We start from the raw sequence: 26,628 nt of genomic DNA on the forward strand, positions 1-26,628 counted from the left end.
AACTTACTCAGAGAGATAAGATTGTAGAACTTTTAAATAAATGCAATTTAAACAATGCCAAACCTTGTGATACTCCTATGCAAACTGATTTTCTAAGAAATACTGATGAATCTTCCCCCGAATTCAAGGATAACACGTTTTATAGATCAATCATAGGTTCACTTCTTTATATATCTAATTGGACTAGACCAGATATCGCCTTACCACTCAATCTATTATCCAGACATGTCAGCAAACCAACAATGTATCACTGGGAAGCTGTTAAAAGAATTTTAAGATATCTGAAAAGTACACTAGACTTTTGCTTAATATTAGAACCTAAAGACAATAAAGAACCAAAGCTTACATGTTATGCAGATGCAGATTGGGCTGGAGACACCTCATGTAGAAAAAGTACATCTGGTTATATATTTCTCTTAAATGACTGTCCAGTTTACTGGTACACTGGTAAACAAGAACTAGTGGCCACTTCAACGACAGAAGCGGAATATGTTTGTTTATCCAAAGCTGCAAATAACCTTGTATGGTTTAATGATTTAATTTCAGATGTTTGGAAAAAACCTGTTTTGCCTTTTGTTATGCATGAAGATAATAAAGCAGCCATTGAAATATCTAGATCTGATGCCATTGGACAAAGGTCCAGACATATAGATATAAAATTTAAACATGTGAGACAATTATCTCAGGATGGATTTATTAAAGCAGTGCATTGTGATACCTCAGAACAATTAGCTGACATATTGACAAAGCCTTTACCTTCTAAGCAACACAAATATTTAACTTCTAAATTGTATGTATTGTATTGTCCTGAATCTGAGTGTAATTGGTGTTGTATAACGAATCGGCATTTAGAGGGGGATTTGTCAGATGTAAATGCCTTATTCTCTAATGTGTAAATAATATATGAACGGGGTATCAGGGGTTAACTTATTCTTCACTTCTTAATGTATTCATAATTCACCACTCCCACTTATAGCTCCACCCATTGTATATATAAGGAGCCACCTACACCCTTTTCCTTGCTTCTATCTGTGAATATTCAGTGAATATAGAATGCCTATTGTAAATAAAAGGAAATATATTTAAACCTTTAACTCTGACTAATATTATTGAGTCCGATCCTGAAAATATTGCAACAGAACTTCCCCAGAGTAGGTATCATCACAAAGAAAGTCCCATTTCATGTTCCAGGAGGTTTAATGTCCTAGACAGAAACTGTGCCTCTTGAGTTGAAGTAAGAACATGCTGACTGGGGAATTCTGGGAATTCAACTCCACACATTTTAAATTTGCTAAAGTTGAGAAACACTGCTCCATATCATGAAGTTTAAGAAAGCAGCAGGTGGATAATATTTTGTTCTAAATACTTTTGTCAAATAGCAGGAAAATAAGAGGAAACATATGTCACTAAAATGAAATAGAAGATATCTCTGAAAATACAAAGTTTTTCAGAACTATACACCTGAGGTCTAACACACTGGTTGTGGAATAGATGTCAAAAGTGACAAATAAAACATGTCAAATTAATGTTCCATTAAATTTAAAAAGGGGAATTCTTCTTCTATGACATCTTATGATGATATTCTTGAGTTTCATGCTCAAGAACACTTCAGGATTAGAGATGTTTCTATTGCATGATAAATGCAGAACTTTAACAATCTTAGATTAATTATTGATTGAGCAGTGCTGAAAATGTTATTTCTGAACTCTGATAATATATACATTAGAATAAATGTGACCTTAGTGAGAACTTACATCATTATGTAATCATTGAAGTTGTAGGAAATCACTTGCTGGTAACCAGGAATTTACCTAATTTTGATTTTCAGCATTTACTAAAATTTGAAAAAAATGGGAAAAGAAAGCGTACAACATTTATGAAATGTTCATTGAGTCATTAGAATTCAAACATAATGATTCACCAAGAATTCATTTTGCCTACACACACAGGCACAGTACAGCCTGAAGTAAGACTTCAAATAGCTCAAGTAATGACCTAAACAAAAGACCTTTATATAAACATGGTAATCATATTAAGTTAGAATTTTAATTCTTGTCAGTCAATTCTAAACCTCATCTCCAAGGGACTATCTACTGCAGTACAATTAGGCTACAGTATGTTGTAAATATTTTAGACAGAGATCCAAAGAGGTCTGTTGCTTTATGTATTGGACTTCTACAAATGTTCTTCAGAAAATTAGCTGGATAAGTAAAATTGGCCACTAAGCAAAGTTCTATACATTCCAAATTCATTTTATTATCTCATCCAGATATCATAAAAAGCAAGCAAAAAGACATCCAAGAGGGATCTAGAAAGTGACAAGTTACTATTTGTTATTTCCAGATCACATATCCAGATGTTGTTCTTGTCTTCCTATGCTTTTCACAACTCTCAAAGGCCCAACAGTATGAAGCTAACCTCTGCACAGCAGTAATCAAAATGAAGAGGGGAAAAAAACTCTATGTAAACATTTCTCTCCAACTCTTTCAAAAATTTCCAGTGGCTGAAAACGCAACAGAAGATCACTGTGGATTGTTTGGCAGAAACCAGCATTGCACAGAGCAAAGTTAGTTCTTCACACATGTTGGTTTTTGCCCACTGACTGTTAAGATGGGTAGGAGAAACTATGTGAAAGATTGTGTTGAACCAATGGATAATTCCACATGGATATAAGGAGGATAGCTAATGAAAAACATGATATAAAGTTCAGTTCCAGGGCAGTCCTTCAGGATCTTGGTCTAACAAGGCCTCCTTGTCATATCAGCTTTATCATGAATGAATCAAAATGTAGATTTCTTTCCATTTCATACAATACTAATTTCTTACAATAATGCTATACTAATTTTATGCATAGCAACATAGGATGTAAATATATCTGTTCCTACTGTTGATACTCAGTGACTGTATGGAAACATGAAATCTGACATTAGCAATAGCAATAGCAGTTAGACTTATATACAGCTTCATAGGCTCTCTTTACAGCTCTCTCTAAGCAGTTTACAGAATCAGCATATTGCCCCAACAATCTGGTCCTCATTTTACTGATCTTGGAAGGATGGAAGGCTGAATCAACCTTGAGCCGGTAAGAATCAAATTGCTGGCAGTTGACAGAATTAGCTTACAATACTGCAATCTAACTACAGTGCCACCATGGCTCTTGTGATACCACAATGTCACCAAACATACTGGGTAACATTAGAGAGTACTAGTAAGAGAAGGGGGAAAAAGACCAAGTGATATATTAGCATTAGCATTTGCCAGGCAAAGGAGGAAAAATGGCAGTGGTGATATGTAATCCAAATCCCACCTCTTTTCTACATGCACCAACACTCTACACATACAAAGAGGCAGAGTTTGTGACTTCTCTAAAATCTAAGAATTTCAAAAATATGCAAGTGAAAATGTATTAGGAATGCACATTCTAAAGAGTCACAGATGCACCAGCAACAGATCACCTTCCAATATAATGAAAATATGTGTTTGGACTTCTGGTTGGCGATCCGTGGCGGCATGGTGCTGTGAGAGCAATCGCTGCTCCACAACGCCACTTTTATGCCATGTTTTGGGGACCCTTTGAGGCATGGAAGCTTGGAGAGCTTCGCGGACAATAGCGGGTTTTCGGCAGGCAGAGTGGTGAGAAGCAAGCACTGTCTGCTGGTCTGACTGCCACTGTCAAACCAACCCGGCGCGTCTGCCTCTTAATGGCGGACTCGAAGCTGTGATAGCCAACAAAAACGGGAAGCAAGGCACTTCGGTGAAGTCAGTGTTGGGAAAGTGCTCGTACCTACTCTCCCTCGAACACGTTGTGATTGAAATCGGCAAAATCAGATCGGCTGGGTCGGATGAAAAGGATCCACAGAAGGAAGCAAGCGGTGACAGCAAGTGAAGGCTTAGATCAGATTGGCGTATAGTCGCAGGCAAGCCGATGAGAAATAAGTGACAAAGAAAGTGGTGAAGCACAGCAGAGGTGTTATTAGAGAACGGGAGGTGATATAAATAAATTTATTGGGGAATCAAGGTGCTTTCGTTTCTGGAGGTCGTCTTGAAGATTGGATTGATAAAGAAGTGGGAGACCAGAAACGCGGCCATTGCTAGGGACAGCAACAAGATCTTCGAGTGTACAGAGAGGGAGGGAGGAGCATCAAGCATCAAGGAAAAATAATCTTTGAAATACTCTGACAGTAATAGAATCCAATCTTTAAAGACTGTTACGAACTGACCCCAGGGAAAGAAGTTTCTAAATCTAATAGGAAGTAAAGTATTTTTGTGAAATTTGATTTATTTTGAACACTGCTGCACACTTTCCTCTTGTGATTAGCGAAGACATTGAGTTCAATTAATTAATTAATCAATTTATGAGGGATATTTAATCAAATTGTCGTATATACTTGCATATTCATATATTTATAACTACATATATTAGAGTAATTTATCTGTATAGATTTATATAGGATTGGTTATATATAGTGATATAATTTTTTCTTTTTTTTCTTTCTCTCTTTAAATTAATTCTCCTTTGCTATTTAGACCATTTATTACTATTAAAAATTAATTGTGATATTAAGTAATATTAGAGTATTAATTAATTAACTAATTAATCAACTATCTATTTATTTATATATACCCATTGTAAAAAATTATATATTAGAAAAATTCTATTGATTTAAATTGATTGAATGACAAATAGGGATATTTGCTTTTATAGCTGATTAATTATTATTTGTATTTATTGATTGTGGGATATTTGCAATAGTCAGACTCTATGAACTGTGGAAATTAATGTGAATAGAACAGAATACGCATAAGATAACTAATGACAATAGGATATTCGGAATTGAATTAGTGGTAAATTAAATTAAATATCAGATTCTAGAGGGGTAAATATTTAATGCCCCCAGTAACACAGTAATATAGAGAAGATAATACCAAATTAAGGGAAAAAAAGAATAACCAGTGGATGATAATTTGGAGAAATATAGAAAAGATCGTGAGAGATCAGAAAAAGCTGTTGAAGGAGATGACAAGTCTTTCATCTACTGCGCTCAAAACGGGGAAGAAGACAACCTCTAATACTACAATAACGATGATGTCACCGGCAATGCAAAAATCAACTGAAGGACTGTTGAAAATAGAAAAATCAGCTATGATCCCTACTATGCAAGAGATGCAAGCAACACTTACAGCGATACAAGACACTATGATTATGATGCAAGAGAAGATGTCTAGTAATCACATCGAGCTGAAAACAGACATTAGAGTTATTGATCAAAAAGTAAATGACATACAAGAGTCAATACAAATTAATGAACAAAAGATAAATAAGATGGAATCCAAAATTGAGCAAAACGAAAGGAATTTAGAAATAGTAGATCAGAAGCTGATGGCACAGAATAGGGAGCTAGAGGATTCAATTACCCAATTGGAAATGGATAGAGGCTCCTTCTATTTGCGTTTCCAGAACATTGCTAAAGATAAGGAAGAAGATCTGGGCCAAGTGATGGCGGAACTAATAGCTGAGGTTCTGCAACAGGATAAACAAGATATAATTAAAGAATTGGATGAGGTGTACAGAGTGCAGACCAATTATGTCAGGAGAAATAAACTGCCCAGAGAAGTGCACATAAGATTTGCATGGAAGAAAGTTAAAGATATTTTCTATAGTGCGGTGAGGGAAGAACTGGTGATGTATAAAGGAAAGGAAGTCATCGTATTAAAGCAAGTCCCAAGGAGAGTGAGGGAATCAAGAAGAGATTACAGATTCCTTGCCATCCAGTTGAACAAGAGGAGTATCCTCTTCAGATGGATACTGCCGGAAGGCATGCTGATTACATGGCAGGGAAAGAAAATCAAAATAGACAGCCTGGTAGCAGCTCAAGACTTCTTGGATCAGCTAAGAGGGACAGAAGAAGATCAAAGTAGCAAGGAGGAATTGGAAGCCACAATACAAGACGAGGAAATTATTCAGCAGAGGAGATCAAAAGAAGGAACCCCAGAGGAGAAGGAGATGGAGGATAAGGAAAGTAAGGAGGCAAAGAAGAAGCAAAGGCCACAAAGAACTACACGAGCGAATAAGAACTAAGACAACTCCAAGGATATAAGAGATGGAAGATTGGAAATTAATATCAATCAATGTCAACGGTTTGAATGATAATAAAAAGAGGAATTTTTTTTTTTATTAAGTTAGTTAAAGAAAATGCTGATATAATATGTCTCCAAGAGGTCCATATAAAAAAGAAGATGAAAAGTATCTGGAGTATAATAAACTGGGAAAAATTTTCACCTCCCTAGCTGAGAAAAAAAAGGGGGGTGTGGCTCTATATTAAAAAAGAAATAGCAGCAGAATTAAAGTATGCAGATCCCAAGGGCAGAATTGTGGCAGTGGAAATTAAGAGAGGCAATTCATCAATACTATTAATAGCTATTTACGCCCCGAATGAAAACTTGGGGGAATTTTATAAAAAACTAAGGGAGAGAATAAGTAAAATGGATAATAGCAATATTTGTATAATTGGTGACTTTAATGGAGTAGCAGATTCGGACAAAGACCACAAAAGCATTATAGATAAAAAAAGAAAAAGGAAAAACCTACCAAAAACCTTCTTTGATCTAGCAGAGGAATTTAATTTAGTAGACATCTGACGAACACTGCACCCAAATAAAAAACAATATACATTCTATTCTAATCCTAAAAAATCATGGTCAAGAATTGATATGATGTAGGTAAGCAGGAACATAGGGATGGAAATTATGTCAGCAGAAATCATACCCAATGTCTGGGTGGACCACAATCCGCTAGAAATTAGATGGAAAAACCTTTATAAAAGAGGAAATAAGAGATGGAGACTAAATTTACAATTCCTGAGAGATAAGCAAAATATTGCGAAAGTAAAGGGAGAACTAAAATCCTTCTTTGAGGAGAATGAAAAGGAGCCAACTGCCCGAGGAATAATATGGGATGCAATGAAGGCGTACCTGAGAGGCCTGGCAATATTTTATGGGTCACACAAAAGCAAAGAAAAAAGAAAGTTACAGAAGGAACTGTTGGATGAATTAGGAAAAGCGGAGAAGATAGCGCAGCAAAACTCAGGCAATGAGGCAGCTAAAGAAAATTGGATGATACTACGACATAAATTAAACATTCTAGATCAGGAGGAATTGGCGTATAAGATAAAAAAGACCAAACAATACTATTTTGAAAATGCAAACAAACCGGGCAGGTGGCTCTCCTATAGGTTAAAAAAAGAGAAAGAGAAAGGGATTATATACCAGCTGGAAGATTCAGAGGGACATATTGTGCACAAACAAGAAGACAAATTAGAGATTATTCAAGAGTACTACGCTACTCTATATGAAGAGGAAGGAATTCCAAAAGAAAAGGTGGACAAATACCTATTGGAAGAAACACTCCCATTAATAGGGGAGGACGAGAGAGAAATGCTTAACAAAGAAATTACAATGACGGAGTTAAAGATGGCAATATCGAAACTTAAAAAGAACAAATCACCTGGCCCAGATGGATTCCCAGGAGAATTATACAAAAACCCAGATGTAGAGGAAATTCTCCTACCAAAACTGTTAGAAATATATAATGAAGCCCTGACAAAATCCAAACTACCGGAATCATGGCAGGAGGCATACATTACACTCCTCCAAAAAGAAGGTGCAGATCAAAAATTGATAAAAAATTATAGACCTATCTCACTTCTCAATACGGATTATAAGATCTATATGAGTGTTATATCAGGAAGGTTAAAGATAATCTTGAATAAGTTGATACATAGTGACCAAAATGGATTCCTTCCTGGGAGACAGATAAGAAACAACACAAGGATAGTAATAGACATACTGGAATTGACAAAAACTTCCCAATATATGGAAAGGGGGTGAGACAAGGGTGTCCCTTGTCAACACTTTTGTATATATTAGCCATAGAAGTTCTACTAAAAAGGATCAAAGACAATAAGGGAATTAAAGGATTGACAATTAGAAAGGAGACGTATAAGACTCAGGCATTTGCCGACGATGTGGCCCTTATTATGGAGGAACCATTAGAAACAGGCGTTAAAATACTGGAAGAATTGGGTAAATATGGAGAGGTAGCCGGCCTTAAACTAAATAAAACCAAAACCAAACTGCTAACCAAGAACATGACTGAGGAACGAAAAAAAGCACTTGAAGAAGCAATGGGGCTCCAAATAGCCAAGAAGGTAAAATATCTGGGGGTGTGGATATCGGCAAGGTGTTCGGCCCTTAAGGAAGACAATTACGTGCCCTTAATTAGAAATATTAAACAGGACCTAGAAAAGTGGGGAAAGCTCCAGATATCATTTTTAGGTAGGATCGCAGCAATAAAAATGAGTGTATTATCGAAGTTGCTATACCTGTTCCAAACTGCCCCTATTAAATTGGATAAAAAATTCTTCTCGGAACTTAATTCTATCACAAGAAAATTTATCTGGGGCGGGAAAAAACCTAGGATTGCGATAAGAAATCTGCAAGATAAAAACGATAGAGGTGGGTTCGGATTCCCAGTATGGGAAATATACCACAAAGCAGCAAATTTGGTCTGGTTGAAAGAGTGGGAAACTCTGGAAAATAAAAGACTCCTGATCCTGGAAGGGCATGATCTACAGAGGGGCTGGCATGCCTTCCTCTGGGACATAGGGAAAAGAGCGAGGACATATTTTCATAGTCATAAAATAAGGGATACACTAATACAGACATGGGGTGAAATAAGACAGAAACAATATACAAAAGTCCTGAGATGGCTCTCCACAATGGAGGCCATAATATATCCTAACTTATTGGAATTGGGGAAAATGGTCAAATATAAAGAGATATTAGACGGGGGAGAAAACCTTAAAACAAATGAAGAACTAGAAGAACAGGGCATCCACATTGATTGGTGGCCGTATGCACAAATAAAGTCCCGGTACAAAAAGGACAAAGAGGAATTTGGCATTGAGATAGGTATGAACGGATTCGATAAGATATGGATGGGAACAGACAACAAAATATTAGCGAAATTATACAACTACCTGTTGGAATACGATGTGATGGAAGAGGTGGTTAAGGAACAGATGATAGCATGGGCCAAAAACATCGGACAGACTATAAACTTAAATGAATGGGACACAATCTGGAATAGCAACCTTAAAATGACCAGGGCGGTGACCTATAAGGAAAACCAATATAAGATGCTGTACAGGTGGCACCTAGCCCAGCTAGGGTAGCTAAAATATATCCCAACATGAGTCCCAATTGTTGGAAATGTGGCCACCACCAAGGCACCTACTATCATTGTTGGTGGACCTGCCCCCAAGTGAAAAAATTTTGGAAAATGATCTGGAAATGGCTTACAGAAATAATAAAAGAAAATATGGATTTTGAACCGAAGACCTTTCTCCTGGGAATCCTAAAAACAGAATATGAAAAAAAGAAGAAGTATCTTATTACACATATAACGACAGTGGCAAGAATAACCTACACCCAATATTGGAAGGAGAAAAAAACCACCAACCGAAGAACAAGTAATCAAGAAAATATTAGAGTGCGCTGAAATGAACAAGCTAACATTAGAACTTAACGAAAGAGAGAACACAGAGTATTATAATGTGTGGGAGTTGTGGTACGAGTGGTTAGAGAAAAGAATCAAAAAATGAAATTTGAGAAGTATCAAGGTTAATTAATAATGTTCATAAAGAGTTAACTATTACCATGTACATTACTGAATTAAGGTTGCAATCTACGTAAATAAAAAGTAAACAATATGTATATAACTGTATATAATTAACTGTATATAATTACCTGTAAAAATACCCAAACTCTATATAAGCAAAGATACAATACTATGTAAATAATATGTAAATAATTTAACACCACGGAACTGAAAAACGCAGAATTGTATTTCTATATTTTCACAATAAAAACCAATTTAAAAAAAAATATATGTGTTTGGAGACTATTTTTATTCTGTAGATTCAGTGATCTGATACCACTTTTAAAAGATTAATTCTGGGTGAAAGTCTTCTGGAGAAGTGACCAAGACCTGATATGATATGAGAATGTATTTTATATCACTGCAAGTGAAGTGAACATTGCATCAATTATAGTCTTTATGAAACTTATGAAACTAATGAAACTTAGCTACTGAATTAAAATATAATGCTTTGCCTTGCTACATCTCTTTTCTGTTCTTCATTTGGTCTTTCTTACAAGTCAGTTGATCTTTCCAGTACTCAGTACTTCATGGTCCTTCCAGCTTCACTGTCCTTCAGATATTTTACAAAGCTGAATAGTTACGTCTGAATTATAATGTGGCAATAATAATATAATAATAACAATATTATTGTTGCTGTTGTTGTTCATCACCCAGTCAGCCAGATGTTCAGACTGGGTTTGACATTTTTGCCTACCTATTGAATCCTTTCCAAGGACTTGGGGTAGGTAGATCTGGGTGTTACAGATATCATCACAGAGTGTAAGCTGTTCCAAGTAAAGTTGCCTTTTGCAATTGATTGATGGTGAATTTGTCAATGCCTAAGTATTCAAAGGTGTTCCAGTTGTTGGCAAAAATGTTTAAAGATAAATCAGCTAAATGTTGGAAATGTCACCAGTTACCTGGTTCTTATTACCATATGTGGTGGACATGTCCAGAAGTAAACAATTATTGAGAGTGTTATCTGGGAGGGGTTTGACCTTGTGACTCCCAAGGACGTGGACAGGATTCTGGGTAGGCTTAGCGCTGCCACATATTTATTGGACCAGTATCCCTCCTGGTTGGTGCTCCCGGGCGGTCACACGAGGCTGGCTCCAGGGGATTATTAACGCTTCTTTGAGTGAGGGTTTCTTCCCTCCCTCCCTGAAAGAGGGGCCTTCATGAGGCACCTCCTCAAGAAGTCTTCCCTGGACCTGGCTGAATTAGCGAACTATCGTCCAGTCTCCAACCTTCACTTTGTTGCGAAGGTTGTTGAGAGTGTGGTGGCGTGACAACTTCCCCAGTACCTGGATGAAGCTGTCTATCTGGATCCATTCCAGTCGGGCTTCAGACCGTGGTACAGCACGGAAACGGCATTGGTCACATTGGTTGATGATCTCTGGAGGGCTCGGGACAGGGGCTGTTCCTCTGTCCTGGTCCTATTAGACCTCTCAGCAGCTTTTGATACCATCGACCATGGTATCATGCTGTGCCGATTGGTGGGGTTGGGAGTGGGGGGTACCGTGCTGCGGTGGTTCTCCTCCTTCCTCTCTGACCGTACGCAGTTTGTGTTGGCAGGGGGACAGAGGTCGACCTCAAGGCGCCTTGTTTGTGGGGTGCCACAAGGGTCGGCCCTCTCGCCCCTTCTGTTCAACATTTATGTGAAGCCGCTGGGTGAGATCATCCGTGGTTTTGGGTTGAAGTTCCATCAGTACACTGATGACACTCAGCTGTACATCTCCACCCCGGACCACCCCAATGATGCCCTTGATGTGATATCCCAGTGCCTGGAGGCCGTGCAGATCTGGATGGGGAGAAACAAGCTCAGACTCAACCCTTCCAACATTGAGTGGCTGTGGTTTCTGGCGTCCCGGTATAGCCAGCTGGCTCCATCGCTGACTATTGGGGGTGAGATCTTGGCCCCCTCAGAGAGGGCTCGCAACTTGGGTGTTCTCCTGGATGCACAGCTGTCTTTAGAAGATCATACGACGGCTGTGGCCAGGGGAGCTTTTTATCAGGTTCGCCTGATCCACCAGTTGCGTCCCTTTCTGGACCGGGATGCCTTGCGCATGGTCACTTATGCCCTCATCATGTCCCATCTGGACTACTGTAACGCTCTCTACATGGGGCTCCCCTTGAAGAGCACTCGGAGGCTCCAACTGGTCCAGAATACAGCCGCATGGGTGATTATGGGGGCGACTCGGTGCACCCATGTAACACCTCTCCTGCGCGAGCTGCACTGGCTCCTGGTGGTCTTTGGGTGCGATTCAAGGTGTTGGTTACCACCTTTAAAGCGCTCCATGGCTTAGGATCTGGGTATGTATGAGATCACCTTCTGCCACCGATAGCCTCCCACCGGCCAATACACTCCCACAGAGAGGGACTCCTCAGGGTGCCGTCGGCCAAACAATGTCAACTGGCAACATCCAGGGGGAGAGCCTTCTCTGTGGGGGCGCCTGCCCTCTGGAATGAACTGCCCCCAGAGATTCGCATGATCCCCAACCTACATACTTTTCGCTGTGCCCTTAAGACTCTTTTGTTTCAACAGGCCGGGCTGGCTTAGAAAATGAATTTTAATTGGGTGTTTGTAGTTTTTAATATAAGGGCCAAATTTTTAATATATTTTAAATTGTTTTTAAATTTTGTGGGTATATGTTGTTTTAATATGGCTGTACACTGCCCTGAGTCCTTCGGGAGAAGGGCGGTATAAAAATTTAATAAATAAATAAATAAAATAAATTGGAATACAATTAAGATATGGCTGGAAGAAATGATACAACAACCTATTGATTTAAAACCAGAACTGTTCCTATTGGGTATCCTGCCAGAAAAAATTAGCAAAGAAAATATCTATTTGATTATACATGTAATAACGGCTGCAAGAATTGTTTATGCACAACACTGGAAAGCAGAGAGAATACCTTTGGAAGGAGAAGTAATTAAAAAAAATTAGATTGTGCAGAAATGAATAGATTGACTTTGATGATTAAAGAAAGAAAAGATTCAGAATACTTTAAGATATGGAATCAGTTTTACTATTGGTTAGAAAAGAGATACAAATAAGTAAATTAATAGTTATATATAAAAAAGCCATAATCAGAATATTTTGTTAGTGATGAATTGTTGTAATTGATTCGATGAGAACGAAGACAGAAGAAATAACAAAATGAAGAACAATTGGAGACAACACCGAGATGTTACACGGAAGGAAGGACTGATGTATTACATGTTTGTTTGTTTAAAAAAATAAAATAATGAGTGCAATGGTGCGATAGTTTGAACATTCTTTGGCATTGCCTTTCTTTGGAATTGGAATGTAAACTGACCTTTTCCAATCCTGTGGCCAGTGTTGAGCTTTCAAAATTTGCTGGCAAATTGAGTGTATGACTTTCACTGCATTGTCTTTTAATATTTTGAATAGCTCAGCTGGAATACTATCTCCTCCATTAGCTTTGTTGTTGCTCAGATTTCCTAAGGCCCATTTGACTTCACATTCTAGGATATCTGGCTCGAGGTAAGTGACCACCCCGTCGTGGTTATCATGGATGTTAAGCTCGTTCTTGTATAGTTCTTCTGTGTAATTTTGCCACCACTTCTTAATCTCTTCTGCCTCTCTTAGGTCCCTGCCATTTTGGTCCGTTATCATGCCCATCTTTGCATGAAACATTCCCTTCATATCTCCAATTTTCTTGAAGAGTTCTCTGGTCCTCCCTATTCTATTATTTTCTTTTATTTTTTTGCACTATTCATTTAAGAATGCATTCTTATCTCTTCTGGCTATTTTCTGGAATTCTGCATTCAACTGGGTGTATCTTTCTCTTTCTCCCTTGCCTTTCACTTCCCTTCTTTCCTCAGCTATTTGCAAAGCTTCCTCAGACAACCATTTTGCTTTCTTGCCTTTCTTTTTCTTTGGGATGGTTTTAGTTGTTACCTCCTGTACAATGTTGCAAACCTCCGTCCATAGTCTTCAGGCACTCTGTCTATCAGATCTAATTCCTTAAATCTATTTGTCACCTCTACTGTATATTCATCAGGAATATGATTTAGTTTGTACCTGAGTGGCCTAGTGCTTTTCCCTACTTTCTTCATTTAAGTCTAAATTTTGCAATGAAAAGCTCATGATCTGAGCCACCGTCAGCTCCTGGTCTTGTTTTTACTGACTGTATAGAGCTTCTCCATCTTTGGCTGCAGAGCACATAGTCAATCTGATTTCTGTGTTGACCGTTTGGTGATGTCCATATCTTGTCTTATCTTGGGTTGTCGGAAAAGTATGTTTGCTATGACCATCTTTACAGAATTCTATCAGCCTGTGCCCTGCTTCATTTTGTACACCAAGGCCAAACTTGCCTGTTATTCTGGATATCTTTTGACTTTCTACGTTAGCATTCCAATCCCCCATAATGATAAGGACATCATTTTTTTGGTGTTAATTCTATAAGGTGCTGTAGGGCTTCATAGAATCGGTCAATTTCACCCTCTTCAGCACCAGTGGTTGGGGCATAGACTTGAAGAAAATGTTTATATTTGGGCTCTATTTTACTGAAACTTTACTGCAGGGAATCTGTATCTTATTAATTTGGATCAAAATAGTGAAAAAATATCTTCTTGTTTCTTTATTATCCCTTGTCCTGTTTATCTAGTTCACTGAGTAATAACATATTGGATTACAGAGAGAAGGACGAGGCTGACACTTGGGGGTTAGGAAAAAGACTGCTTAGCAACATGCCATCTCTAGTTGAATTTGTTTCTCAAAGGTTTGACGAACTCATAAAGTCTGTGGAAAACATTTTGAAGAAACTGATTAAATATTTTAAACTCATGTAGCAGGGTGGGCCCGATGTGGTACACAATGCTGCAGGGTAGGTGAGAAGGGCCGGCTCGCTGTGTGGTGCTATAGGGCAGCTTGGGTGGCCCTGATCTGGTACATGGCACTGCAGGGGTCCCAATCCAGTTCATGAAGTTGCAGAGCAGCTTGAGAGAGCCCAATCTGGTGTGGGGTGACTGCGCAGCACTTGGACAGCCCTGATCACTGCAGGATGGCTTAGGCAGTCCTGATTCAGCCACATGGTGCTCGGGAGGTCACAGCCATGCAAAGGATGGCACTTGGCTGATGAATGACTGTCAAACAGGAAACCTGCCAGAAATTGGCCCAGGAAAAGGAGATGTTAAGAGGAGAGGTGCATGGCATGAAGGGGAGAAGAAAAAGAGGAAAAGGAAGGGAGGGAGGCAGATAGATAGACAGAGAGAGAGAAAGAAAATGGAAAAATAGCATGAGGGAAAGGAAGACAGTGGAGATCAGCAGGAAAAGTAGGCAAAGCAAGCAGGGGAGATATGGGAGGAGATAAGAGATGGGGAGGAAGGATTTATCAGCTCACCCTGACACCACTCCCACATGGTCCCTGATTAGTGGGGGCTACAAGGGAGGTGTTAAGAGGCCAGAGAGAGGGAGGAGAGGCAGAGAGTGAAGCTGTGATGTCTCCCTTGGATGACTCCTCTGACTCTTCCTTAGAGGCCAGCTCAAGGGAGAATGAGCTCATTGCTGGCACATCAGGAATGGAGTTAATTACTGACCCTGAACAGCCAGCAGAAAGAGAATTACAGGCTTCGGCTGGGGATGGCTTGCAGGCTAGTGAAGAGGAGGGAGAGGAGCTGCCTGCCATGGTGGATCTCAGAGCATGCAGGGCAAAGAAATGGAGGTCTGCCAGATTGCTCAGGACAAGGTCCCACCCTTCTTGATGGGCTGCATGGAGAAGCTATTTAGCATGGCAGACAGAGGGAGGTGTTGATGTGAATGTGTGTGGGTTGTGGCCATGTGTTTGTTTGTGTTTCCTGCTTGACTTTTGAGACTCTGGACTTCTATAACCAGTGAGCTAATGTGGATGTGCTTCAGTTTTGGTCTAGGGGCTTTATGTTCATTTATTGGACTTACTTGTTTGAGTAGCTTGCTGTTTGTTTTTTTATGGACTAATTGACCATTGCCTGAGGGGTTAATCTGGGCTTGCTTGTTGGAACACTTCTAAGGCCAGGTGAAGAGAACTGCTGGAGAATACCAATTAAATTCTCCATAAACCACATTGATGTGTATGTATGAGTGAGTGGGGCAGCAAGGAGCTGATCCAAAGAAGGGGTGGATGTTTGTCCTTCAGTTTTCACTATTTTTCCTTGTTTGATAGTGAGTGTGGCACATTTATCCAATCCAAACTCCACTGCAATATCTTGGCTGTATATACAGACAATGTTGAACAGGGATTCTACTTCAGATGGTGTTTTTCCATACAGCTTCAGATCATCCATGTAAAGGAGGTGGGATAGTCTGGCAGATGTTTTTGAAATTTGATAGCCATGCCCTGAGTTATTTAGTACTGCTGACAGAGGAAACAGTACAATGACAAATAGTAGTGTTGACAGTGAATCTCCTTGAAATATTCCTCTCTTGATATTAACTTCTCCCAGTCTCTCACCATTGACCTGCAACTGTGTTTTCCATTGTGCCATTGATCTTTGCACAAAGCTTCTGATGTTTCTACTGACTCTTGTTATTTCTAGGCACTTGATTATCCAGTAATGTGGCATAGCATGTAATGCCTTTTTGTAATCAATCCATGCTACATTCAGGTTGGTCTTCCTTCTCTTGCAGTTTTCCAAAATCATTTTGTCAATTAGGAGTTGATCTTTTTTTTCTCTGCTATTGGGGCAGTTTCCTTTCTGCTTAGGTGGAAAGAGATTGTTTTTAACTATGTAGATGCTGTTGGACTGCATCAGCTAGCAAACAATTTGAAAGTTGTTGGAAAGCAGGTAATTGGCCTTTAGTTGCCTGGTGCTGCCCCTTTTGCTGTATCTTTTATTATCAGGTAGGTTTTCCCAGATGATAGCAACTGTTCAATTTTACCTCCTTGTAGTATGTTGTTAAACTGCTTGGCAATAGGTGGATATAGAACAATTAGATGTTTCAACCGAAAACCGTGTAATTCATCTTTTACCTGGTGCTGACCAATTCTTGATCTTCCTTCCTCTTTTCTTTACCATTTCTGTTGTTATGTACACTAGTACTTTCATTTCAACTTCTTTTTTATTCTAATCCACCTCTTTTAACCATGCTATGTCCTTATTGTATTTCTTTGCATTATCCCATACCTGCACTCAGAACTGCACTGTCTCTTCCTTCCTTGGTACTGACTGATTCACTGCAGTTTCTCCATTGATGCTTTGGTAGAACAGTTTCTGGTTGGATTGGAATTGGAGGTTCTGCCTGTAATTTGCAATTTGAACTTCGTATCTGCTAATTTTCCTGGCTATAGCTGTTATTTGCTGCTTTATTATTTCCAATGCTTCCTTGATCTTCCTTGTTTCTAAGTGTTATTTCTTAATTAGGTATTCTTTGGTCTTCTTTTTCTTCAGCTTCTTTTCTTTCATCTGTTCTAGCTTGCTTGCATCTGGTCTCAACTTGTTGAACTTATTTTCCAGTCCAACCTTCCATTTTTGTGGTGCACTGTTTGTTTTTCTTTTTTTGATTTTGCATCCCAGATATTTAGTTATAGCTGTGCTGTACATTAGTTGGTTTGTTTCTTACAATGAGTTGATGCTTTTACTTAATACTGCAATATTTGCATCTTTTTTTAAGGTTTATTGGATTTTTATTTTTAAATAGACATCAATATCAATACATGAACAGTGTGGCCTCTGGGTATAATTCATTTTGATACAAACAGCAATAATAATAGTAATAGTAACAACAACAACAACAACAACAACAACAATAGTTACATTAATCAAACTTATATAATACTGGTATTGATATACATGTTTATTTTAGAGTAGTTATTCAATATTTCAATGTTCCATTTTAATGCCAATGATATTATTAAGCATATATAGTGATACCATCTTTCAATCTCTAATCTTTTCATCTAATTTTACTTATATTCTATTATATAAAAATTATATCTGCTAATATTCCCTCTATTTCTTATTTTTACCTCTATTTTAGCTTCAATCAGGCCACTATTACTAATCCTAGTGTTAATACACATGTTTATATTAAGACATACAGTAGTCCTTCATTATTTGGTTGTTCAAAGTCACAATGTGCCATTCAAGTGCCAATCATCCTATTACTTAAACATACCTAATAATACCATCTTTCAACCTCCAATCTTTCCATCTAACTATTGCTTTATATAAAGGTGTGTATTCTTATTTCTACCTCTATTTTAGTTTTTAATCAGGCCATCATATTAGAAAAAAAGAGAAAAAATCCTTTCTATCCATCATTGCTTGCCTATTTTATTACTTCAATTCTTATTTGTTTTTTAGCTTACCTCCCACACTCCTCTCTTGAATCTTTGTCTCTATCGGCATCTGTGTCTTCACCATTTGGTCTGAATATTTCTCCTATCTCTATCTTCCTAAGCTGCCAGGTATCCAGAGTGTCCACCCAAACCCCTATCTCCCTTTCAAAAGTATCTTCCAGGTTATCCGATTCCATTTTTAAATCTCTTAAAGTACTTTTCATTTGGTTTATTTCATCAGTCATTATCTTTATCATCTTCTCCTTGTCATCTTCTTGCTTTGTTTGCTGGCTTGTCTGTTCTATCTTTTCCTCCATTCTTTCTGCTGTCTCTTCTCTTTCCTGGACTTTTTGATCTTCACTCATTATCAGTTGTAGGATATTTTCTATTTTCCCATTTATGCCTTGTAATAGGTTCTTTATCGCTCCGTGATTCTTTGTCATAGTATCCCTAATGCTTTGAAACATCAACACCATTTCTTTTGAAATCTCACTCATTTCCTCCTGATGGAGCATCTTGTCTTATTTTAGTAAGTCCCATTCTTATTCAATAGTCCAAAAACAATATATTCAAGTCCAATGTTGCTTCTCAGAAAGTTAAATAATCATAGTTCTTTACAACTCAGGATTATTAATCAGTTCCATTTAAGTGGTCCAAGCAGCTTCCACAAATCAAAAGTCACTTTACTTTACTAAAGAGTTTTCCTTATTCTCACAATAGAGTCTCCAGTAATCATAAGTAGATAGTTATAGAACAGTAAGTATCACCACAGTCCTCCAGATGAATGTTATTAATTTCTCTTATCAGGAATTTTCCCAGGCTTGTAGGTATATGGTATATTTTCCATTCATCAGTAGATGGCACCTTCAGCTTAGGTTTCAGCATTGTTTCAAACCTGATAAATTGATTAATCCAATTTTAATTGAATTTATGGAAGCAAAGTCAGCTATTCAAGTAGATAGTTCACTTGTGTTAGGGGCCCCTGTGGTGACCCAAGAGCTGTCCCAGCGATAACGGGCTCCTGAGCTCCATTTTTGGCTGCAACCACCTTCTACAACCCTCTGCCAATGAAAACTGAGCTGAATGAATGAAAAAAATTGCACATGATTTTTCTGGCACAGGCACCACAGTCTGGTCCTTTGCTGTTTCCAGGGTGGCATTGCGAGCCAGATCTAAGCACCCTGCAGGCCGGATCCACCACCACCCCGACCTTGAGTTTGACACCCCTGGTCTAAATAAAAAAAGAATCTTCTCACCCAGCTCCAGTCACTGTTCATTTACACCACCCCTGCACATTTCTTTGATACCCCAGCTGTCCCAGCTTCATGGCAGCAATGATGAGTGTCTCTTTTCCTTGTCATGGATGAGACGGAAGAAGCCCTGGATTGAGCAGGAGAGTTGTTACTCTCCATGACTTGCAGAGTGCCACTCTTTTCTTCACCACACCTACAGGGTGGCTTTAGCTCCTTTTGGAGCCCTCCAACGGGCAGAACATGGCAGAGGAGCGCTGAGACCCGCTCCTCACGTCCAATCTCACCACAACATCAGCTGGAAGTTTCAATATTTGTATCTTTGAACAGGTAGCTTGTGCTACCTGTTCCTTTGGAACAAGCTTCAATGCAGGCAGCCTTATTTTGATGTCTTTGTGCTGTTCTAGATGCTCAGATACTCTTTGTTTCAATTGTTTTACTTCTGTAGTTAGCGGGCTTTGTTCTTCCTGAGGCAGAGGAGAGGGTGCCTGGTTTCCAAATGGAAAACAATTGTACTGTCAAGATTGAACCACTTTGCTTCTTTCAAACCTTAATGCTTACAAACCTTAATGCTTTTCAACTTGCCAGTGGACTGGAGGGAGGAAAGGGGGAAATGGAATGCTGAGGATATATGCAGAGATTGTGAGAGCTTGGCAACCATCAAGGTCACCGCTGCAAGTTCTGGAGAAAGAGATGGATTGTTCCTATAACAAAGGACGTATCATAATTGGACAATGTGATCACTCAGGTGGGGAGGAGAGGAAGCTATTGTTTAACTAGGCAAGCATTTGCATGAGAAAACCAGAGCTAGTTTTGTTTTGTCAGTACCAATAAGGTGTGCCCAATAAAGTTTTACTTTGGGGAATTCAAAGTTCCTGAGAGTGTTTTCTTCTTTTGGGTTCACTAGTCAGACAATTGACATATATATCTCTGCTGGATTCTTCTATTGCCAACTCCCCCTTCCTCTACTGCCAATTCTGCCTACATTCTGAGTTACTTCTGGCAAAACTTTTATTTCTTTGCTTTGTGTAAACCTTTGCAGTTCTTCCAATTCTGCTTCTCTTTTTTTTCAAAGAAAAAAATTCAAAGCCCCAGTTTGTTTTGTTCAAAATGATGGTTAGTGGTGCCATCGAAAGTACAAATAACAGAGGTGACAATGAGCTGCCTTGGAAGACCATTTCAGCTGTGCTTTTCCTCTTCCATTGTTTGTTTCACCTGTAAGAGTCCTCTGCCACCCTGAAATCTAGGCAAGTATAATTGATCAATATCACTTTTTCGGTGCAGAGCATGATGCATTGTCATTAGTTTTCTTTCAATCCATGTTATCAAGTTCTAGCTGAGTCCAATCAATTATTCCAGCTGAGTATCATATTACAGGCACTGCCCAGGTGTTAATTGCCTGTCCAGCCCCAAGTAACACTGGGTATTTTTCAAATAAAATATTACAAACTTACAGTACAATACACTTTTCTTTTTATGTTGTTTTTATTTGGTACTACTATTGCATTTTTTATATAAATCTGAGGCTTGGTAAGAAAATCTCTCTCTCATGTTTCTGCCAATTAGCATGAGCAAGCTAGTTCTAGAAAAACAAACTTCTCTATAATGGGATATTAAATATAAATTAAATTCTCAACCACTAGTGGTTTATCCAAATAGCATTAAAGTGTTACATTCAACTGTTTACTAAACTAATAACTTGTTTATTTATGCAAATTGGTTACAAAGATAGGATCTAAAATACTAAGTTAAAAAGAACTGCATTCAAGTTGAATGTACATGCAGTCCAAAACAATCATTTCAATTACTATTTGATAGAGTTCAAAATTATGGAGGATCATTTTAACTCTAAGAGGCAGCTGTCCAACTTCCAGACAGCTTTCTCAATATTTAGAACTTTGAAAATACACATATAAATGTTTTCCGCTAGCATATATAGCTCTAGGAAGGTCAACAATTCACTTTGTAAATGGGATTGGGGAAATTGTGTCAACGTTTGAAAAGTCTCTAAATCTGTCTCATCTTTATCATTCCTATATTAAAGAAGGAAGCAATTAAAAGAGGTTTATTGTGTCTTTGCTATTTTTTATCTTCCTTTGCTATTTTTGCATGATTTGAGGCAAAAAAAAAAACAGTATTATGTTAAAATTTACAAGCTATCAAGGGGAGCACTAAGCAGTCTTAAAGCTAAAATGCTTCATATTATATACCTAAGGAAATTTATTACACAGATTTTACAGAGGTATTCACAAAAAGCAAGGCATAATGTATAAATACAACTTCATATGTTATAATGCAAACAGAGCATATATTAAAAACATTTTGCAAAAAAAGCAGATGCCTTTTGTTTATTTTATTTCCAGGTATAGCAAATATTTTATTTCTGCCTAGATAAGGTCATTTTAAGAAATGTCATTATACTAAATCAGGGATTTTCATAGTGTCCTATCAATATTACTAAGCTGAATTCATCTCAGCTGTTGCTTTTTACTACTCTTCTAGAAATTTTTTATCCATAATGAATCATGGTAGTCAGATGAATAGCAAGAAAATGGTGAAATACAGCTCCTCTAATATTTTGTTATTTGTCATGTTAATCATGATGCAGAATCAAATTCAGAACACATAATCTTTTCCATCTTTGCGATAAAATTTTGATGATCAAACATGTAGAGGTATTATTCAATTCAAAAATGAACTCTGTACTTAAATACATTGAAATAGGGGACTCTCATTGATTTGTTGACAATTAAGTCTATTTATACTTCCCTAAAATATTTTATTATTCAATTTAGAAACAAATATCTATCGTATTTTATAGGATTATATACATATGCATACATTTACTGATTCATATTTTTCTTTAGCAAACTGAATTCATATATTCTCTTCCAAAGATAATCTATCTGTTAGTCTTCATCTCTATAAATGATTATATAAAATGAGTGTCTTCTTGGTGATGGGACTCTTGGTTTTACATTTAAAGCAGAAGCTGCTTATTCTTTCATTTCTAGATCAAACTTTAAATTGCCAGAATGAAGCCACCTTCTTGGCTTTTTGCTTAAAAAGCCAGATTCTAGACTTTATGAAAGTATTCCCTACATACCTCGTTGCAGCTATTGCTATCCATTCAATTCATTGATATCCATCAAATATTTTTAGGGTGGCAATAAAATGCATAATCATAATTTCCTCCCTTTCCTTTCATTAACTTTGGGTAACAAAAATTATGTCTGAGTATTGCCTCCATATGACACAACTCTGGCACCCAATGTACTGAAGAAATTGATGACAGATAATACAATCCTTTAGTGTCAAAAAGAATGAGGAACTCAATACAATTACTTTTTTCCATTTAATACTTGCCCTTTGTAGCTTAGCAGAGAAAACTTTACAGATATTTATATTATTGGAAGAATCATTATCTCTACCATAAACAGATTGCATAGAATGTTTCTAACACACAACCTTCTGCTTTCAGTTAGCATCTGAATATGTGCGTGTCCCAGCAAACTTTTCCCCTCTCTGTCAATATTTGCTCTCAAGTCAATAAATCTTCATATAAACCACAAAACAGAAACCAGTAATTGTTTAATATCATCTTGGCATCAATTATAAAGGATAAAGGAAAATTTCATTCTCCCAATTTCCTTTACATCTGGAAAAACTTTTCAGCATTCAGTAGTAATCTGTTTGCTTTCAGACCCCATCTTGATTATGGATCTTATTCCTTTTCCATCTATAATAGCTATACAATATAGAAAGAGACTTTACCTGGGAATTAAATTGAAATAGGTTATCAGTAAGGATACATACAAAAAACAGCAAAACCTAAAAGGTATCTCATTGTTTGTAAGAAAGTCTGTTGGCTTCTGTAATGTGTAAGGCTGTTACTCCTTTGCAAGGAAACCTTGACAACAATCTAAGAGGAAAGGGAATAGGAAGGGAGGGAGCTACTTGCTAGTGCCCAGAAAGAAATTCCTGTGCAAGCATTTTAGGGTGACAGAAAGAGAGAGAGAAGCATCTGTCCAATACTTATGGGAAGAGTTTCACATGATGAATTAAAGATGTTCTTGGATGAGCACCTGGTAGGAAAATCTTGACTGGAAAACATGTAGGATAAAAACCTATAGTTACAAAAATTATGGCAAATCATCTTGAAATACCTTTTGGAGCTTTGTCTATATGACACATTATAGTAAAGTATCTGTCTTAATGTTATTGTAGCTGGCTGACAAACTGTATTCAACGAGTAGTCCTTAATGGTACTATATCCACATGGAAAGAAGTAAGCAGTGGGATACCCCAAAATTCCGTCTTAGGCCCAGTGCTCCTCAATATCTTTATAAATGATTTAGATGAGAAGGGGAATTCATCAAATTTGTAGATGATACTACACTGGCAGGAATAGCCAATACCCCAGAAGACAAACTCAGGAACCAAAAAAATCTTGACAACCTTGAACAATGGTTCCTATCCAACAAAAGGAGTGTTAATGTGGAGAAAAGCAAAACTTTACATTTAGACAGGAAAAATCAAAGGTAAAGATTAGGTGAGACCTGGCTCAAAAACAGTAACTGTGAGTGGGACCTTGGAGCCCAAAAAAGATACAAATACAATCCTGGGTTGTATAAACAGAGGCATAGAATCAAGATCACATGAAATATTAGTGCCACTTTACAAAACCCTAGTAAGACCACACCTGGAATACTGCAACCAATTTTGATCACCATACTACAAAAATAAAATGAAACTTCGGAAAAAGTTCAGAGAAGAGCAGCAAAGATGATCAGAGGACTGGAGACTAAGCCATATGAAGAATGGCTGCAGATCTTGAGTCTGGCTAATCTAAAGAAAAGAATTATGGGTGACATGATAGCAGTATTACAGTATTTGAGGGGCTGCCACAAAGAAGAGGGGGTCAAATTATTTTCCAAAGCATCAGAGGGCAGGACAAGAAACAATGGTTGGAAACTGATCAAAGAGAGAAACAACCTGGAATTAAGGAGAAACTTTCTAACAATAAGGATTTAACCAGTGGTTACAATTAACCAGTGGAACAGTTTGCCTTCAGAAATCTTGGGCGCTTCATTACTGGAGGTTTTTAAGAAGAGACAAGTGGACAGTCACTTGTCTGAGATTGTCTAGGTTCTCCTGCTCAAAATGGACTGATAAGAGAATTAGAAAATTATTATAGTTTAGTGCTCTATGCTTGATTAAATTGACATCTTTCATATATCACATTTAGAAATTAGAAGCACTAAAACTTATGGACTTCTGGGGATAGAAACAAAACACTGAAGATGGTTCAATGAAAAGCAGAGTCAATGACCTTATTGGAATGAAGTACCTGTGTTAGTTTGATAATTCCTCTCCGGACAAGAAGAGGATTTGAGATTACTATAAGTGCTCCAGACAATTTATCCTTGCAAGGGGACTGCAAGACAGGTTTAGAGCTCTGGGAGATGAGGAAATAGCTGTCTTGCTCAAACCACAACTGGCACCTTTAAAAAGACACTAATTATTATTTTTTAAGTTTATTTATTTTCACATTACATACATAAGTGCTTAGTGAACAAGTATTGCCTGGATCAATGTATTTATATATAGTAATACTTTTCCCACTCCTAATTTCTACCTTTACTATCCAACCATTTATAAAACAAGTCCCATGTTTGAAAATACTTCATATCTTCTTTTTCTTTTATTTTCAGTGTCCAACTGTCCATTTCTTCACAATCTAAAAAAAAAATTAATTACATCATCCTCATTTCCTCATTTTTCCAGTACAGTGCAAAAACAATTCTTGCTGCTGTCAAAACATGTAATATTAGGTATAGGTTCCTTTATCATACTTTTCAGGTATTATGCCTACCAAAAATATTTCTGGTTTATAATCTATATGTTGTTTTAACATTTTTTCTAACCATGTATGTATTGTCCAATATTTCTTTGCTTTTAACACATGTCCACCACATATGATAATACATCCCCAGTGTCTGGTTACATTTCCAACATCTGGCAGACATGCTTTTAAACATCTTTGCTAATCTGGCCGGTGGTAAATGCCACTTATAAAACATTTTATATACATTTTCCTTAAATGTAGTTGCCATTGTCAACTTACAATTTCTTTCCCAAAGTTTTTGCCATTTATCTAAGTCTATAGTATATCCCAAAAAAAATTGCCCATACTATCATTGTCTCTTTTATTTTTTACCTGTTCATCTTCCATTTTTAAGTTTAATAAAAAATTTCTTTATCAACTTTTCATCTACTCCTAACATTATTTGGTCAAATAATATAAGCTCTTTATAGAAACCATAGTGCTTAATATCTTTCTCATATCTTGATTTTATTTGCATATGCGGCCACCATGGTAGGTCGACACTTGATTTTGCAACTCTTGTTTGGTTTTAAATTCCCCTTCCACATTTAAAATATCTTTATAAGTTAAATTTCCCCCCCAGATTTACTACATTTGGATGTATAAATGCTTCCATTGTTGAGAGCCAAACTGGAATTTTAATCTTTGGATAGTCACAGCTTTGGTCAGGCCATAATGGCTGTCTCTTCTCTAGTCGGTCCAGGGGGGTGTCCTTGGATCCAGCCATCCTACCACAATCTACAAGGAATCCCTCCTATCTTCATCACCCCTCCAGAGTGACTTTGGCCCCTTAGGGCCTCCAAATGAAGAGAAATCAAATTGGGTTTTGTGGAGCTCCCCTCACCACAGCTATCTCACCATGACGCCAACCCAGAAGTCCAAAAAGGACACTAATTTTTATTAGTTCCTTTTTTCCTCCTCGCTGCTCAGACATTCCTCAACATGGGTACAGCTCACTCCTATTTGCATGGCTGAGTGTCAATCATATCCCTCTGGAGCTGGACCCGCCCTTCTTCCTGCTCCTTCCTCAGTCTTTTCACTCAGCCATTTGCAAGTGCATTGGAGTGTCTGTTTCTCATCTAATATTTTTCTAAATTTCTGTTTGATTTCGTTAATTTTTTACTTTTGAAGCTTTCCTGTGGATTTGTGAGTGTTTCGCTTCATCTGTATGACAAAATTGCTCAGATTCGTGAACAGCTAGACTCTGACTGGATTGATCCAGAGGAGATGACAGGGGCAGGTCCTGAGAATATTATTTGGGAAGAGTTTGATCCTGTGACTCCCAAAAGCGTGGACAGGATACTGAACAGACTAAATGCGACCACATGTTTATTGGACCCGTGTCCATCCTGGTTGGTACTGGCCTCCCGGGAGGTGACGCGAGGCTGGCTCCAGGAGATTATAAATGCTTCTTTGAATGAGGGTGTCTTTCCCACCGTCTTGAAAGAGGCAGTGGTGAGGCCCCTCCTCAAGAAGCCCTCCCTGGATCCAGCTGTGTTAGCAAAT

The 26,628-nt window shown here is 37.8% G+C and overlaps 1 protein-coding gene across 7 annotated transcripts in view; it reads right to left on the reverse strand.

The window, feature by feature from the left end:
* The window catches only part of BMPER (BMP binding endothelial regulator), a 499,083-nt gene that overhangs the window by 104,774 nt on the left and 367,681 nt on the right, over positions 1 to 26,628 (reverse strand). For 2 of the 7 annotated variants that reach the window (XR_015734230.1, XM_087894073.1), the window contains one exon: positions 17,100 to 24,975. The exons of the other annotated variants lie outside the window; for them this stretch is intronic. Coding sequence is in view for 1 of the 2 variants with exons in the window: in XM_087894073.1 (XP_087750199.1) it covers positions 24,969 to 24,975 (7 nt within the window). In the remaining variant the exon portion in view is untranslated. Of the gene's footprint in view, positions 1 to 17,099; positions 24,976 to 26,628 lie in introns of those variants that run through there. 7 annotated transcript variants of the gene reach the window in all.

This window comes from Pantherophis guttatus, chromosome 4 (assembly GCF_059756535.1).
Source record: "Pantherophis guttatus breed Tessera chromosome 4, ASM5975653v1, whole genome shotgun sequence".
NCBI lineage: Eukaryota > Metazoa > Chordata > Lepidosauria > Squamata > Colubridae > Pantherophis > Pantherophis guttatus.